The following is a 17,437-nucleotide window of genomic DNA, read 5'->3' as shown; positions in this document are numbered from 1 at the left end:
TCAGGCTGCTGTGTGTGTGTGTGTGTGTGTGTGTGTGTCTGGCTTTTTTGGGTTTTTAAGTGGTTTAATAGTTATAAATCGTTTGTGGGACACCACCAGCATTCCTCTCTGTGTGTCCATCTGTGTGTGTGTGAGGTTTTTAGGTGGCAGCTGTTGTACCACGGTGCTCAGGCTGCACGCAAAGCTTTAATCATTATGAAGATGATGGAGGGTTACATGCAGCAAATTATTTAAAATAAGCGTCGCTGCTCAGACCGCTTTTGATCTTCAAGACTAATGTGATTGTTTTAGTTGGTTTTAATTCTCTGTTAGCCTCGGCCAGGCCGCAGCAATCATCCCCATGACCTTATCTAACCTCAGTGTCTGGGCTGGGGGATTATTCCTGTATTAGTAGACCCTGGAGACGACAGCGTACACACAACAAAGCAATTTAAAACAATGTGGACGCAGAGATTTATGAACATACATCTGTTTAAATTTGCTTAAAATATCAAGTATCCTTTGAGCCAGCCACACATACTGTGAAAAGCAGGTCTCTTTAATTGCTCACACAAAAGGAAAGGAAAAGTTGGATTTCATTGCAAGCTACAATAGAGGAGAAAAGCAATATTATTTACAGACACCATGGCATCCATATATTGCAGATGTATATTATGGGTAGCAAAGCTTTATGTAGGTCTATATCATTTAAATATAATCATCTATGACTGGTAATGCATGCAACAAAATGAAAAGGTAAATGCAATGTATAAATAATTTATCAGTCTCAGTCAGTGTCTTTCCAACATATTGATCTTCAACAAATCAGTCTAACTCCTAATGGGTCAAATGTTGTTTTTGCTACATCCTACATTGGAGCATTAATACAATCAAGTACAATCAAGTACATTTTCAATATGTTGCTGTAAATATTTTCAGAAATTATGTCATTTCCAGTTACTAAATTGGCACATCCCACATATAGGAGCCAGGGAAAAAAAGCACAGTTGTATCTGCCACACAAAAAATAAGTTGTTTTCATGTGTTTGTATAAGGAAATAAATTACATCTGGTTAGATTATGAAAAAAGTACATCTATCCCTTTCATTTCTGCTCCCAGTGTCGTGTTGCTTACTGTCACTGTCACAAAACCTTGTCATGACCTTCAGTGCTGTCTTGAGGATTTTGATGTGTCAGTATACGTCTGTGTTTCTGAGGTGAGTGGTGACTGATCCGTGTGTTTATTGGCTATTCTCTGACACATAACTGCTTGTGACGACTCTGAAATATAGAGACGTTCCTGTTCCATCACTCTGAGTTGTTTCTCTGGTACTTGATGGAAAGCGAAGTCCGTCCTCTGTGGCTGCTGCAGTGTTTCCTCAATAGACTCTTCATTTCAACGCACACAAACACACACACCTTTCATGCTAATATCCTCTGCTCATTTCTAATCTATATTTAATCTCTGGTATTTATCTTCTGATCTCTCTTCTCCCCTCATCACTGCTTACCTCTACTCTGCTTAATTTTCTCTCTCTCTATGAAAAATATTTTTGGATGAGGCTGCCCTCATGTCCTGGAAAAGTGAGTTCAGTGGTCTCTAGGGATGCACTCCTGGCAAGGGATGGATTAATGAAAGGAACTGAGAATTGGAGGGCAGAGAATGTCGTGAGAGAGCAAGGACATGGTGGGAGAACTGAAAGTGTCGCCTCTTGTGAAAGATTTATTGATTGTTCCGCCTGGGTGAAAACGCAATATCAGACCCCAAGAGGGAAAGGTCAGGCCAGAGGATGATATTTAGACGCTTTATCAAACACTTCAATTACAACCATCATGTCCTGGCATGACGATGCGTCTCCTGTTGCAAATAAGCAGCTTCGTACCTCTTACGGGTCCTTAATCCCCTTGTGACATTTTTCTTCTGCTATTTATAGTAGCTGTGGAAATGATTGATTGTTTTTTTCCAATATGACACCACTTCTTCTGCTGTGTTTTTTTTTTTTTTTCAACAAATGGTACATACACAGCCACAAACAAACACACTGTGCAAAAATATAGTTTCATAGTGAAGTAGCATTTATCAGTTCACTGTAATCTGCCGTTATATTCTGATTTAATATTCCCCATTCTGTTCTATAATTTAAATATTTCTATGCACACATTTGTTGATTCATCAACATTTATAATGAGAGCAAGAAGTAATGAAATGAAATTTAAGAAAAAAAGCAAAGTTTAATGAAAAATTTAAAGTAAAAGCCTGGAGCTGTTTTTTTCAAATGTAATGAGATTTGGGTTGATTTTTACATGACAGTGGTTTTAATTTTACAGCTGTCCTTGAATGCACCATGGAGAGGTTTGATAACAGCCTTGCTTAGATTACAGCAGCACAGAACTACCTCTGCACTGTACATTACCATAGAATGCACTGCATATCAACAGACCATTTAACATGATACATAACAAATCTTGGAGAGCTGTGCATATCATTGGATAGCCCAAAAAAATCATTCATGCATTCATATGTGATAAATACATCGCTGTCACTGTGGGACTGCTCAGTAGTTAATGTTTTAGTAGAACTCCTCTTGCTCTCTCTCTCTTCCCCTCAGTTTGTCCTACTTCATGTCGTTATTTCCCTCCAGCCCTCACCCCTCGCTGCCCGATATTGTCGAGATCCTGCCGCAAGCACTTGGCACAAGGTGTAATATGATATAGTAGCTGACCTAGATAACACCATTCTCCTACATGTGCTATCAGTTCTCACTCTCAGTTCTGGAACAGCTGTCCAGTGTGGCTTTCTAATGAGCACTCACTTTCTTAAATCATCACGGAAAAGTATTTACAACGATTATTTTATCACTCGCTGCTGCTGAAGACTTTTTATGTTGACACCTTGCCACTGTAGTTCATTTGTGCTGGATCAAGATAAAGCTCTAAATAAAACCCTTTAAAATACCAGACAGGGTGAATTAACTCCAAAGTGTTGCCACAGCAGTCTTAATTATTTGTGACTAAAGTTGCATAACATTTATTCTTTCTAATCCTCTTTATTCCCTTGAGGAATTGGTGGAATGTCATAGAGTTTAGTGGAGTCTGTCCCAGACAGAAACGTAATACAGTTTAAAATTAAACTGTTTTAGGAAGTCATGGATAATGAGGCATTTAACTGATTTGTCACTTTCAAGAAAACGTTATATAAATTTCACTTAGTTGTACTTCTGTTCTATAGCACTGTAATTTGGAATGCACCACAATTAGGTCAAACCTCATGTGTCCAGTCGGTCGTTGGCCACTGTTAAATATCAGTTCACAAGTTACTTTAAATCAGTTCTAGATTTTAATAAAGAAAAGTCTTTTATAACACTGTTAATTAATTATATTAAAACATTACATTCAGTGGACCAAGAAGAATGTTCAGCTTTTGGTTGGTTAACTAGGAATTAATTGTCACTCAATGATCAGTTCATGAGACTCACCGCGTCTCTCATCCCTTTGTGTTTAGTAATGCATTAAATGTCTGCATGTGTTTGAAAGGCTGCCATTGCAAAAGGCTTCTGGGCGTGATATGAAAGATGTGTGTGTGTGTGTGTGTGTGTGTGTGTGTGTGTGTGTGTTTAAGTTTAAGGTGAACACTGAGCAGACCAAAAAATCTGACACTCCTCCCACTTTCTGCTTAATGATTAGCTCACAGAACTCATTCCTTCTTTTTGATTGGCTCCCAACTTCAGCCCCTCCCTTCCCATTGGTCCCATTGGTCCCCCTGGGCTTGTTGCCTGGTTGCATCAGTAGCTCATGTATTTGAGCAGGGCTCTGGATGTTTACTGCAGCACTTTTACACAGTGCACAGTGAGACAACCTCACTCACACTCACACTCACACACACTAACACACACACACGCACACTTCAGACAACACCACAGAATGCACCCAGGCGGTACCCTGGCTCTGCTGCTTGATGTGCTGGTACTGATGCTGACTCCTCAAAGTGCTAAACTGGGATAACCTACACACTGGATGCAAAGCAGACCTGCAGACCCGACAGATACTGAGGGAGACGAAATCTGAAGAGAGGAGGGACTCCAAGGAAGAAAGAGCTAGTAATCGTGCCGAATTTGGTGAGAAGTCCCTCTGACGTCCCTGCTGGAAAATAAAATTAGACTGGACTTCCGTAACCTGCGTGTTGGCTTGTTGACGCCACTGTGAAAAAAAGGAAGCCACAGACACATTCTACCAGACACGAAGAGATAGACCTCTACCCTGACTCACTGACGGGTCGGATCTATCCTGACGTAAAAAAGCCCAAAACAGAAGAAAAAGGACCAATCAGAGTGAGAGAAAAGACAGCTCGAGAGATGAGAATGGCCTGTGACATTCTGCTGCAGAGGTAAACACCAGAGTTACGTAACTCCTGGAATTAATGATTGGATGGCTGAATGAATGGTTGTTGGAAAAATAAGTGTTTGATAGATGAATGAATCAATTAGCAATAGTGTGAGAAATCTGCATTGAAATAACTCACAAATAGGAAGATGTGGAGTAATAAAGGAAAGCTAGAACAATGAATTAACTTGTGAATGAGGGAATGAATCTGGTGAAAACCTTCATGCTGGGAGATTTTAAATCTTCTGCTTCTTTATGGTGAATGGAAAAATAGAGGGAAGTAAGGATGGGCTGTGTGTCTTGCTCGTTGCTTTGCTACCGGGGAGAGATGAAAGAGAGACGAAGGAGCCTTTGTCTTTCACAAGAATAGAATGGAGCAGGTGAAGGAGAAGAAAATGGGGTCATGGAATTACTTAACAGCTGATATGTTGTGCAATCTTAGCATATAGGAAGCAGAGGGGGCTGAGAATGTGTCAGCATTTTATTGCACAGAGGGGACAAAGAAGGCAGTTGTCCTAGTGTTAAAGCATTTTTCACATTAGAGCTTCATTAAGCAAATCCATGACTTTAATAGGACTGACAAGTGCATTCATAATTGATGAAAAATTATTAAATTAAATGTGAAACAACTGGAAAGTTCTTTGTATCAGTTCAAAAACTAGGGATCATATCCTCCTGTTTCTGTCACATGAATCTGGAGAAGTGCTGCCACAACTGGCAAAATAATTGATTAGTTGTCTGACGGATCTGTGTAAGACAAAACACCAACGCTTTTCTGGTTCCAGGTACTCAAATGTGAGGATTTGCTGAGGAGAGAGACTTTAATTCAGTTTTGTTTTGTATTCTTGGTCAAAACAAGACATTTGTAATGTCACCTTGTGGGAAAGTTATAATGAGCTTTTCTGGGTTAACGGCTTGACTGTTGTATATTTTATTGACTAAAACATTTTAATTATCATTGTTGATGAAAATAATCCTTGGTTGCACCCTATTTTAAACTTGTGTGTGTTTGTGTGTGTAACGGGTTGTTAAGATCTTGTATCTCAGTGACGGGAACTTTTATTAACTGTGATATCTGAAGCACACACATTGTTTATTTATATAGCTCGTAAAGTCACACACATACTAACTGTGCTGACAAATATAACAGTTTTAGTACAAGCTATCAGCAGTCATCTATCTCCTCCTTCTGACTCTGCAGAAAGAATCATGAATTAAAGGGGGGGGAGGGGGGAAGAGATGAGGCTGCAGAAGATTTGTTGAGTCACTTAAACAAAATAGATCATTAATCTCAGAAGACCAAATGTCTGCAGGATAATTAATAGAAAACAGATGAACCAACACTGGAGTGCACAGCAGCTGATGTAAACAAACCAGTGAGCAAGTATCCAGACAGAAAACTAAACACACATCTTACATGGCTCTCACAGCCCCGTGCTCCAGTTGTTTGAATGTAAACGTGTTGTAAGAGTGTGTGGCAGTTTCTCAGCCATCACATTAAGGATGAAGGACTTAGTATCAACATTTAATGATTTAGAGAAGAGCTGTTTATGACATGCAAAATGATGCCCAGGATTTCTGTGCGTGTGCTAGTGTTAGTGTTTCTATGAATTGCAATGGGTTTGTCTGTGTTGTAGTGTGTGTCTGAGGGACCAAGGGATTAACAGAAGCAAAGAGTGTGTCGTACATTGTTATATATAATATTTATCTTCTTATATACACATATGTTTATCAGACTGGGGTGTTTGTGTGCGTGCTGCGTAGACTGCAGTATTCTTTACCTCCCAGGCAGAACACAGCAGAGTCAGGTTTGCTGACAACAGCACCTCTGCAGAATCACCAACCTCAACCTCAAACTCACCTATCTTCCACACACACGCTCGCACACACACACACACACACACGCACACACACACTGTATGTTTTTGTTGCAGCAGACACAAACAGTCACTCTTAGATGATTGTTTGTTATGTCATACGTATTCGGAGGCCAAAGCAACACCTTGACCTCTCTTTCCATCTATGCGTGATCATTTCGGGGTTGTGACAGGCTGAATTATCCTGCTGGGGAAGGCTACTGATACCATTGTGATAAAGGGGGGTACTTTACTACATGTGACCTTAATGAGGGCCACACTGCCTCCACTGGCTTGTCCCCTACCGACATCTTAACATTTCTAGAGATCAAATTTACTGGACGACTGTTATATTAGACTGAAGTAGTTATAGCTAGGTGTCTAATAAACTGCCGACTCAATATATTACACAGTGCAAACACAATTATTAATCTATTAAGACAAGATTTATGACCTTATACGACCAATTTATGGTTCTAAGAGTTTTCAAAACAGGATCATTAAGATTAAATCATTCTACTCAAACATATTTGTAAAGGGGGAATTCAAACTTAATTGGCACTTAAATGAGATTTTATAAATGTCTTTTATTCATAAAATTGAAATCGTAAATGTATTACTCAGCTGTCAGGTGATGCTAATAGCAAACTAATAATGATTTATATGTTTCATCTCGTATCAATGCACAGGGCGGCTGTATTAATTTGTGGGGCTCATGAACTGAGGCATTAGTTATCAGTCATCACTTGCTAAATAAAACTTGACCAACCGTCAGCAGCTGTGACATTATAAAAACTAATAGCAGTCTACTTTGGTCACCATCAAAGATTTCCAAGTATCACTCAACACATCTAGCTAAAGGTGTGACCCCTCCCAAAGAGAGCAGGAGCTGAGCTACTTTTTTGAGAACGTCTGAAAGCCAAACCTTTATTTGCCAACCAGTGCTCCCTTGGCACCCTTGTACATGTGGCAGCTTTAATCATTTTTATTTATTTATTTGAATGTCATAAAATGTTTGGCACACACTGTGTTGTTGATAAGCAAAGTGGAATATATTGGCTATGTATCCAACATGGATTTTGGTTGAAGTCACTGATCTTCATTGTTAGTTATATTAAATACACTTTACAGAGTTTTTAGAAAAAAGCATTGTTCGTCATGAGAGTAAACACTTGGAAACTGATGTGTTGTTTTCCTGAACCAAAAGTGCAGAGTAAGACAGTGTTCCCCTCGGCCCTGACGCATGTTTGCTGGTATGTTTGCTCCACTGCTCGATTAGTTCAGGAAACATTCCATCAAGAGAGATTATAAAACCCTTTTTAAAAACCAGGGACCCAGAATTTTCCATGATCTCATTTGTCCTCAGGGAAGAAATATATTATCCTAAAGGGCTCGATAAAGCGTGTCCTCTGTGGTCCTTATGGTCTTTACTGACACTGACAGAGATGCTATCATTGCTGCTTAGGGAGCTGGAGGAGGGCAAGAACACCCCAAAGGGCCCGACAGTGTTTTTAGTTCAAGTCCTTGGGGGCTAAAATGGAGTAAGATCAGATATTATCGTTGCTACTTAAGGCCCATGCAGATTATGTAACTTCCTTGAGGGTCCTATCAAGGATCCATTGTCAATAATACAGCCACAGAGAGTGGTCCCTTATTCAACTCAGCAGGCGATCCCGCTGTCAGATTTTATCTGTGCCTTCGAGGAGACAGCCTCTGCTGTAGGGAGCCTGTGGGGTGTGTTACTGTTTAGAGCACAGTTCTCCATGCTGACTAACATGAAAAGAAAGCAGACGAGGAGCTTAAATGACAAAGAGTCCATCGTTAACGCAGTTTGAATAATCACTGATTCAAAAATATATGTAAGATGATGGAAAGAAAGAAATGAAATACTGTAGATGCTATTTCAACATATTCATATTCAACATATTCGACTGGAGAGGGAAAGAGAACAGAAGAAACACTACAATACAACTAACTCTCTTTTTTCACTCTCTCTCACACACACACACACACACACACACACACAGACACACACACACGACACGAATGATCAAGCAATAACAGCATCGGAAAGGGAACGTGAGGTGCTTCTTACATTCAAAGTCAGTAACAAGTGAGGGAGAACAAGAGGAGTTTAAAAGAGGAAAGAAAAATGAGAGAGAAGATAGAGAAGGGAGAGCTTGAGGAAAAACAAAGAAGTAGAGGATTATATGAATATGTAAATATTTTCATACCACTGGTGATGAGATGGAATAAGAGGAAGGAAGGCGAATCAAATCCAAACAAGTCATGATGGAAGGACAGTATGATGTGAAGAGTAACAAAAAAAGAGCTGAAGAGCAGTTGAAGGATGATGGCAGTGATAGACAGAAACAAGTGAGGGAATATGAATAAAGGATAGATAAAGAAGAATACAGATGAAGGGCGATATCTTTTCTGCCATTAATAATTCAGTCTGTATTGATCGACCTGTAGACTTTTTGCAGCATTAGGAGCAAATGTGTGTGTGGTTGTGTTAAAGAGCAAACACACACCCATGCACACATAAAGCTTGCATAACCTCAGTTGTTTTTCAGATGAGGTGAATTTGACCGCTGAGTCTCACACATGCACAAACAGGCAGTGTTATATAAATTTGGATTCCTGGCGTGCCGCTGTCACCGTCACAGAGTGTATAAGGACAGCAGTCGTTCCGCTGAATCCCTGAGCACATCCCGACATTCTCTTTGTATCACTCACACACACACACAGTTCCTTGCTTATGTCATGTTAAATATGTTATGACACCCACGCTTCTATCTGATCAGCACGGTTTAGCGGAGCCCTGTAGCCTAAATAGCAATTTACCCACCCAGAGTGGCGCCACTGACAAACTTTGTGTGTGTGTGTGTGTGTGTGTGTGTGTGTGTGTGTGTGTGTGTGTGTGTGTGTGTGTGTGTGTGTGTGTGTGTGTGTGTGTGTGTGTGTGTGTGTGTGTGTGTGTGTGTGTGTGTGTGTTTCATCTCTACAACACTTGATCTACAAGTTCTCTCTAACAGTGTACACAGAAACATTCCTGGTGAACATCATTATTTTCATTTTCCTTCCGTTTTGGCTCTTGCTGACGCCCTCCAAGGTCATTTCATGTGACTATAGGAGGAGAGTTGAGGGAAACACAATGTTCTAACCATGTTATCCTTATCCTCTCTCTCTCTTTGTCTTTCACTTTCTTTCTTTCTTTCTTTCTTTCTTTCTTTCTTTCTTTCTTTCTTTCTTTCTCTACAGCTCCCACCTCTCCCCTATATCCATCCTGCCTGCTGACTCTGCTGAGTAAGTACACACGCACAAGGTCATTTTATCTAACAGACGTAGGCACTTCTTTATGGATACCTGAGAAATCTGACAAATAATATTTGTGAAACTAACTGGAATACAAATCTGAAAGCAAGTTGTAATATCCTGGGATTCTTATCAGGACCAGGGTTATTATAGTTAACGAAAACTAAGACTAAAACTAGCAATGAAAAAATAATTTAGTTAACTGAAATAAAAACGACAATTACAAAAAAAAACGAAAACTAAATAAAAACTACAATGAACAATGCAAAACTAACTAAAACTAAACTGAATTGCAGATAAATTCTGTTTCATTTTCGTTTTCATATGTGTGACACCATATTTGGTGTCACACATTGTTTCATCCTTTTTCAGCTTCTACAAGTCAAGGCTTTCTCTTAATACCTGGAAAAACTAAAACTAAGACTAAAACTAAATAAAAACTAAACTGAAACAAGTCGGTTCCTCAAAATAAAAACTAAACTAAAACAACGAAATCACTTGTTGAACTAAAACTAAACTGAAATAAAAAAGCAAACTGAAAAACTAAATAAAAATAAAAACTAATGAAAATTTCCAAACTATAATAACCCTGATCAGGACTATAGTAGAAAAAGGGTTAGGGTTATAAATGAGCGGTAAAAGAAACTAAGGTTAACTGACGTGTGAAGAGGGAGTAAAGGACTCAAGAGGCAGATAAAACAACCGCAATGAAGAGGGAAGTGCAGGCAGTGCTTTGAGGAGATGTGTTGACACAAAAGTTAGAGCTTAAGAGGAAGTAATAAGAAGGAAAGCTAACCTTTTGTTTTTATAATGAAGCTAAACTGAAGCGTGTTACATGGCTTGGTGCTTTCACAGCCCCAGGGACATGAACTCAGCAATCACATGACTTTGAGCTTTCAGTCTGTTAAGAGGCAATGTGTAAGAATTGGCTTCCTGGAAAATGAATGCTACAAACTAAATAGGCATATTACCTCAAAGCTTGGGTTTCCGGCTTTATTATGAGAACTAAAGAAATGCTTCCCCTGTGCTGTAGTTGGACTGAGCATCAGGTGCCCCAGGACAAATAAGTAGGCTGGTGGACGGAAGTCTTCAGGAAAGTGGAGGGAGGTCACAGGTTTACAGCCTCTTCACAGTTACTACTCTCATGTTGAACTAAGATAAGATAAGATGTACCTTCATCCCTCGTGGGGGAAATTCAGTTTGACACAACAGCACAAAAAGTAGAAGCACAATAGTAAGAATAAAATTACTGAAGAAACAGAAGAACGTAAATGCAACTATGGGTTAATGTTATTATGTGATTGTTATTTTTGGTCTTTTTGATTGCAGTAAAATGCTAATCATAACGTTGTATAGGTTAATCTGTCCAATCTGGGTGTTGTGTGTGTTTTGTGTATAAGTACGTGTGGCTGCCTGAGTGTGTGATGGATGGTTTTTGTTAGTGGAGCCTCTTGCAACAAGAGGCAGAGATGCTGCTGCTGGTGGAAGTGGGCATGTGGTCCAGGGAAATGTGTGTCTGTCTGATATATCCACAACCCACACACATTTATTTGACCTGCACCTTCAGCACCTTTATGAGGTTTTGCCTGAAATGCACATCGTTATAAAACAAAGACACAGTTACGTTCCAGCTCCAGGTTTCCCATTTAAAATCCTGTAACTCTGTGAGTAACTATATACCACACACTGGCATCAAGGCCAATTTAATTAAAGAGTAGAGGTGTTATTTCAGTCAGATATACAGAAAACAGTTGGGGGGGACATAAATTAAACCTGATGAAGAACAGTACATCAGGTGAACAGTTGGTGTGGGGGCGTCGGTGAGAGTCTTCAACCTTGACTGTCGTCAAAGCTGGAGGAGAGAAAAATCTCACATGTAAGAAGTGAGTGAATGATGAAGGAATTCAAGATGATGACACGCACAGATGTGATCCAGTAAATAAAGCAAACTAAATCAAATCTGACTTCATCCTGTGGATCAACTGTTTCCAGACAGTGTAGCAGAGGTCAGAGTGTGGCTGCTGTTTCTACCTTTTATAGACTGTAACGTCCCCTCCTTCCTCCTGCCCACCTCTACTTTAATCATTACTAACCCTTTTAGTAGACGACTTAATAAGGACACGTTAAATATCCCAGAATGGAAAAGAAACCATTTGAGTTATTATTAGACTCGAAATCTTTAATACATTATTGACCTTTAGTTTAATCTCAGCTCATGTGTAAAACCTTAATGGACAAAAACCCCAGTATCCCCTTATTTGACAAGGAGCCAACCACATCCTTTTGTCATTTAAAGCTTCAGCCATTTCTCTATTAGGTCTTTATTCATTAATATAGAGGATGATGTCAGATGGGATTATCTCAGGAGGAATATATGAGATGAAGTTTTTAACCTGCACAATGTTTTTGATGTTTTTCTCAAACCTCACTCTGAAATCAATGAGTGAAAAATTCACAGAGTTTATTGGATTCAATATAATTGAGCACATAATTAAATCATGTAGGGAAAGTTCAGCCACTGGATATTTAGTAGAATTTTAGTGTTTAAGTGACCTTTTTTTTCCTGATCAGCTGTGGGGAGTTTTATCTGTTTTTTTGTGGGGTGTTTTGTTCCTTAATATGTATTATGTGATACAAATTGAATGCATGTTCACTTACCAAACACAGAAATAAATTAAGTACCCATAGTAATCTTAGAAAATCAATTAATCAATCATGTATTTTGTGTGTGTTTTCCCAGGATAATTCAGCGAACCATCAGGGCTGCAGTGGAGCAGCATTTCCTTGAGCTGAAAACCTCCATCGACCACAGCCTCAGCAACTATGACAGCCAGGGGTGAGAGTGCACACACTGAAATACACAATACAATATTGACACACACACACACACACATAAAAAACAAAAGCACTTCAATCAAGTATAAGCACCTTTAGCAAAACTTCATTGCACCTGGTGACAGAAACATGTTACACACATTCCTCAGGAGCCGAAAGAGGCATCATATGACTTTAAAGAAAAATATTTGACATAGTGAACATTGTGGACGAAGGCTCTGAGCCAACCAGATAGCTGGAGTTACCAGTAAACATGTTGTCAGCAGTGATGTTAGTAAGCAAAGTTCATGTGTTGAGGGGAGCAGCTGTTCCGTGACCGTCACCTCCGAGACAAAACAAGACCTTGAGGAGTTCGAAGGTTTTCAACATCGAGGAGACGTGGCACCATAAAGGTTTTACACTGCGTGCTAAAATAGGCAGCTTCATCACAACCTGCATAGCAAATGTCTGAAGTGTCTGAAAATATTTGAGTAAAGTTAAGTAAACGTTAGTGGCATCTCAGCTCATATTCCATTCTGGTAAAAAGAATAATCCCGTGCTACTTCTCCAAGTGACAAATTGTGCATATTGTGTGTTTACGTTATTATCTGGTATTTAACATTTGGGTCGTTTCATGATTTCATTAACTTTCTGAATTTTATTTTTCAGGATGAGTCCCAGTGAGCCTTCAGATGAGGGTTGCCATGGAGATGGGGAGCAACAAACGGACCCCGGGGAATGTCCCTGTGATGCCAAAGGGGAGACCCCACTCACAGATACTGAGCAACAAATGCAACAAAGCCAGACACACACACAGGTCTGTGGGGAACAAGCAAACACACACATATACACATACGGTATCTTTAACACACATATATCAGCATGTGCACAAACAGGGTTTAAGCCAGGAGTGTATCAAGGGACTTTAAGGACCCCAGGTAAAAGGGAAACACATGATACAGGATACTCGATAGACATTTTAATAACTAAAAAAGTTAGTGGTGTGGGGACCTCGTTCCAACCATGGTGTCGTTGCAAAGCAATGCAAGGAGGTTCTCACAGAATTGTTGTTAAGGGAATTAGCCCTCTCTCTTGCAATGCCCATAGTTTTAGTTTTTATCCTATGAGACATTAAATATACACACAAACAGAATCCGCACAGAATTAGCAGTGTTTTAACACAGATACTCAGTATAAGTGTTAATTAAACTATGGTAAAAGCATAACTGGGTTCCCCTGTGAGCAGAAATTGAAAGTAAAAACATTTGACATTTCACTCCATTGAGGTCTCTCTAAAAAAAAAAAAACAGCTGAGCTCAGACCCAGAGTTGCTGTGTCGGCTGGCAGCATATTTCCCTTAACTGAACTCCTTCCTGTCTCTGTGTGTTGGTTAATTCCAAGGCTGAATGTTTGATATTATCAGCACAGTCCATCTTTGTTCTGCTCTGATTTGATGCAATAGCACAGACTGTACCGGGGTAGCACGCTGGCTGTTGGCCTGTTTCAAACGCACGCAGATCATCACTGATACACCCTGAGCAGGCTGTATTCTGTTCTAGCTAATATACAGTCAGAAGGCCAGGACCGACGGCCAGTGTATTTTTGAATAGAAGCTCTGCGAGATTTATTTATGTAGCATATTTTATACTCAGGACAAGCACAAAATAAAAAAACAATTACGTAAACACATGTAAAAACATGATAGAAATGAAAATGATGTAAACGACAATGGTGTAAACACATGTGCAGTACCAGGCACACTTCATGTTAACAAGGAAAAGCTGCCTCCATTACTAATTGACCTAAAACCTATTTGACCAGTCTACTGATGATGAGGAAGTGAAACAATACACACAAAATGATGAGGTTTATGCTAGAGCCCTAATTCAACAGTTTTGCTTCTTTCCCTGCTTTGTTAGTTTTGATTTCCTCTCACAAGAAGATTAAGTTTAAATTCCAGCTGTTGATTTCTCCCAGGATTCACTGGACTCCGACACCTCCCCGGTGAAAAGCTTGGGAATGGACATGGATGCAGACGCTGTCAGAGATGCTGAGAACAACATCAACACTGCCAGGTGAGCTACGGAAACTGATTTAGAGTCTAACTCAACGGAGAACAAGCAGGTTAATCAGAGGGAGACTTTATATATATATATATATATATATATATATATATATATATATATATATATATATATATATATATATATATATATATATATATATACATATATATATATACATATATATATATATATATATATATTAGTTTAGAACCTCAAGGATCATATGGATTAAAGTTAGACTTGATCTGGATGAGGTATGTAGATGAGTTATTATGTAGTGATCCTTGCAGCGATCACGCTACTGATCACTTGACACATCACGTTCATTTTTCACTTGGACACGCTGCCTCAGCCTGGACGCATTTTATGCTGCATTTGACACAGATCTTTATTTACTCCATCTCTCTCACATGTAACACATTAACTCGTCCTGCATGGTCATGTGGTTTGACACATAGCCTGTTATTCCAGCGTTTCCCACAGGTCGGGATATTAGTCGAGGTGGTGGGTGGTGCGGACAGTGACCGATGGGGAGGGGAGGAGTTTAACTCTGATTATTTTCTGCATTATACCAAAGATGTAACCAGTGATTTTCTGTAAGTGGGCCCAAGTCGAGCCTGTGCACAGGTTCACACAGCAAGTGCTTTAATCCTGTTTCAAACGTGACAACACAGGATAAAGATGTTTGCAGTTGAATCCTCCAAGACTTTAGTTCTTCGATATCTGGGCAAAGATATTATAAAAAGTTTGTCCCCTGAGAATCACAAATTGTGTAAATACAAATGTCATTATGACTGTGTGTCTGTTTTTGTTAGAAGTTGTAGTATTCTGTTGACGACATTAAAACATGTTGTGTTTTTTATCTGTGATGTCAGGCAGGACAATCAACCCTGTGACTCCATGGACCAGACTGACACTGTAACCTGTGTAAGTTTTCATTTTTATCAGTCCGTCTATAATCTGGAGACACATTTTCATTCCTCTACCGACTGTACCTTCCTCCATTATTCCTCTTTTCTTCTCTTCTACTTAAATGTTCTCTCTCTCTCTCTCCTCTGTCCACACCCTTATTATCTTCAGTTAATTGCATTTATTTTCTTCCTTCCCTCCATCCTTGATTTGTTTCTGTAATCCCTTAATGTTCCTTCTCTCTTTCCCAGCAGGACCTGAGCTCGTGCCGCTGTGATCAGAACGCCAACACCAGCGAGACCAACAGGAACCACCTGTCGTCATGCCAACAAAACTCTGGCCTCAACCCCCACCTCCAACTCTTTCCTGACAACCAATGGGAAGGTAGGGATCTCTTTGTCTCAGCAAGACCAGCACACTCTGTATTCACACAAAAAACAAGTATAAAACAGAAATGATCATATCAATCTGTGACAAGGAACTTGTTTAAGCTGCTTTTTTGATCGAACAAATCCAGAATTATTGTCTGAACGTGGTAAAAAAACTGACCGTCACATCTTCAAACTGATGGTTGTGTCCAATAGATTTGACTTTTTGATTTGTTCCCCCTAAAGTACTAAATCAGGTCAACTTTACTGACTAGAAAGAAAACATTGTGAGCTGCTATTCTCCTTCACTTCTCTGCCACTCTGTTGAATCTGTCGTGGGACTGAGGAAAAAATGTGACCTAATTTGTTTGCATTTATACCACACACACACACACACACACACACACACACACACACACACACACACACACACACACACACACACACACACACACACACACACACACACACTCTCTCACACACACACTCACACACACACACACACACACACACACACACACTGAATGGAAGTTGGTGAGTGAAGTTGTCAGGAATGATTGACCTCACCACTCTTCTTCTCTGCTGCCTCTCTCTCTCTCTCTCTCTCTCTCTCTCTCTCTCTCTCCCTCTCTCTCTCCTCCTCTGTCTTCTTCATCTTCTTCCTCCCCTCTTCCACCTTCTTGTCTTCCTTCCAACAGCATCCACCCCCTCCCATCTCCATCTCCCTCCCATAGATTTCTCATGTATGCATCTACAGAGAGAAGGCCAAGGTGAGTCGTTTCACATCTACCCAACCCCCCAGCAGTCTCCGCATCCCTCCTGTCATTCTTTCTTGTTTTTTTTAACGATGCTTGTTTACTGGTTTGGACAGTCTGTCAATATACTCTCATAGTTTTAAATGTACTTGTGAGATGTTGATGATGGATAAATCCCTGCATGTAATCCACTCTTCTCCCTTCAGATTTTACTTACTGACTTGTTGAACTCCCCTCCTGCCGCAGGACCACTGTGCAGATTGATCAGGACATGTTTCCTCTCTGAAAACATTTAACCCCCCCCGCCTCTCTGTGCCTCACCCCTGTCTCGTTATTCTGACTCTCCTTCCTCTCTCTGTCTCCTCGACTCAGCTCGTTAGCATAGCTCTGACATTAGTTAGATGACTCAGCAGGGTGCTAAAGAAGAAAAATAATGTTGGTGAATGTCTCATGTCAGACGCTCCCTCCCAGGCTGCTCTTACTGATGTGAACACCTCCTGCTTTACATGCAACACTCTTTAAAGTCAGGGATTTAATTACACTTTTCTCTCCCTTCTACGCTGAGCTTCGTAGACTTTCTCTGACCTCCCTCTATTTCTGTCCTCGTCTCTCCAGACCCCATCCCGGCTTACAAATCCTGGCAGGATGAGAACGAGAGCGGAGAAGCACAGCTCTCCCCGTTGGCTGGTCGCATGGTTCCTCTCCCCCCACTGCTCCTGGAGGAGGATGGTGAGGACGAGGAAGAGGGGGAGGGAGGGCAGGACGCCTCCCCTTCCTCTTCCCGCTCCCACCCTCACCTTCTTGCTCGACGCTTTCTCGACTTCGGTGCGCACAGTGCTCAACGCTTCCTCCAGCAAGACCCAGACGCCACCTCGCCCACCAAAGCACAGAGGTAGGATGAGGCACTAAACGATGAGGCACTAAACCTCCGGCAGCGCTTCGAGATTCTGTTTCTGTTATTTTCTTCAGTCAGAGCATGAATGTAAGTTTTT

The 17,437-nt window shown here is 40.3% G+C and overlaps 1 protein-coding gene across 15 annotated transcripts in view; it reads left to right on the top strand.

Annotated features, from left to right (window-relative positions):
• The window catches only part of fam13b (family with sequence similarity 13 member B), a 62,847-nt gene that overhangs the window by 35,809 nt on the left and 9,601 nt on the right, over nt 1–17,437 (top strand). For 5 of the 15 annotated variants that reach the window (XM_020082784.2, XM_069531697.1, XM_069531698.1 and 2 more), the window contains exons 8-14: nt 9,480–9,524; nt 12,274–12,369; nt 13,017–13,164; nt 14,325–14,422; nt 15,289–15,340; nt 15,574–15,706; nt 17,061–17,337. In XM_020082784.2, the coding sequence (XP_019938343.2) occupies nt 9,480–9,524; nt 12,274–12,369; nt 13,017–13,164; nt 14,325–14,422; nt 15,289–15,340; nt 15,574–15,706; nt 17,061–17,337 (849 nt within the window). Of the gene's footprint in view, nt 1–9,479; nt 9,525–12,273; nt 12,370–13,016; nt 13,165–14,324; nt 14,423–15,288; nt 15,341–15,573; nt 15,707–16,388; nt 16,461–17,060; nt 17,338–17,437 lie in introns of all 15 variants that reach the window. The other 10 variants (XM_020082801.2, XM_020082742.2, XM_020082758.2 and 7 more) reach the window with 5 other exon arrangements.

The sequence above is a fragment of the Paralichthys olivaceus genome, chromosome 9, assembly GCF_024713975.1.
Source record: "Paralichthys olivaceus isolate ysfri-2021 chromosome 9, ASM2471397v2, whole genome shotgun sequence".
NCBI lineage: Eukaryota > Metazoa > Chordata > Actinopteri > Pleuronectiformes > Paralichthyidae > Paralichthys > Paralichthys olivaceus.
This window is presented reverse-complemented; position numbering and strand designations above follow the sequence as displayed.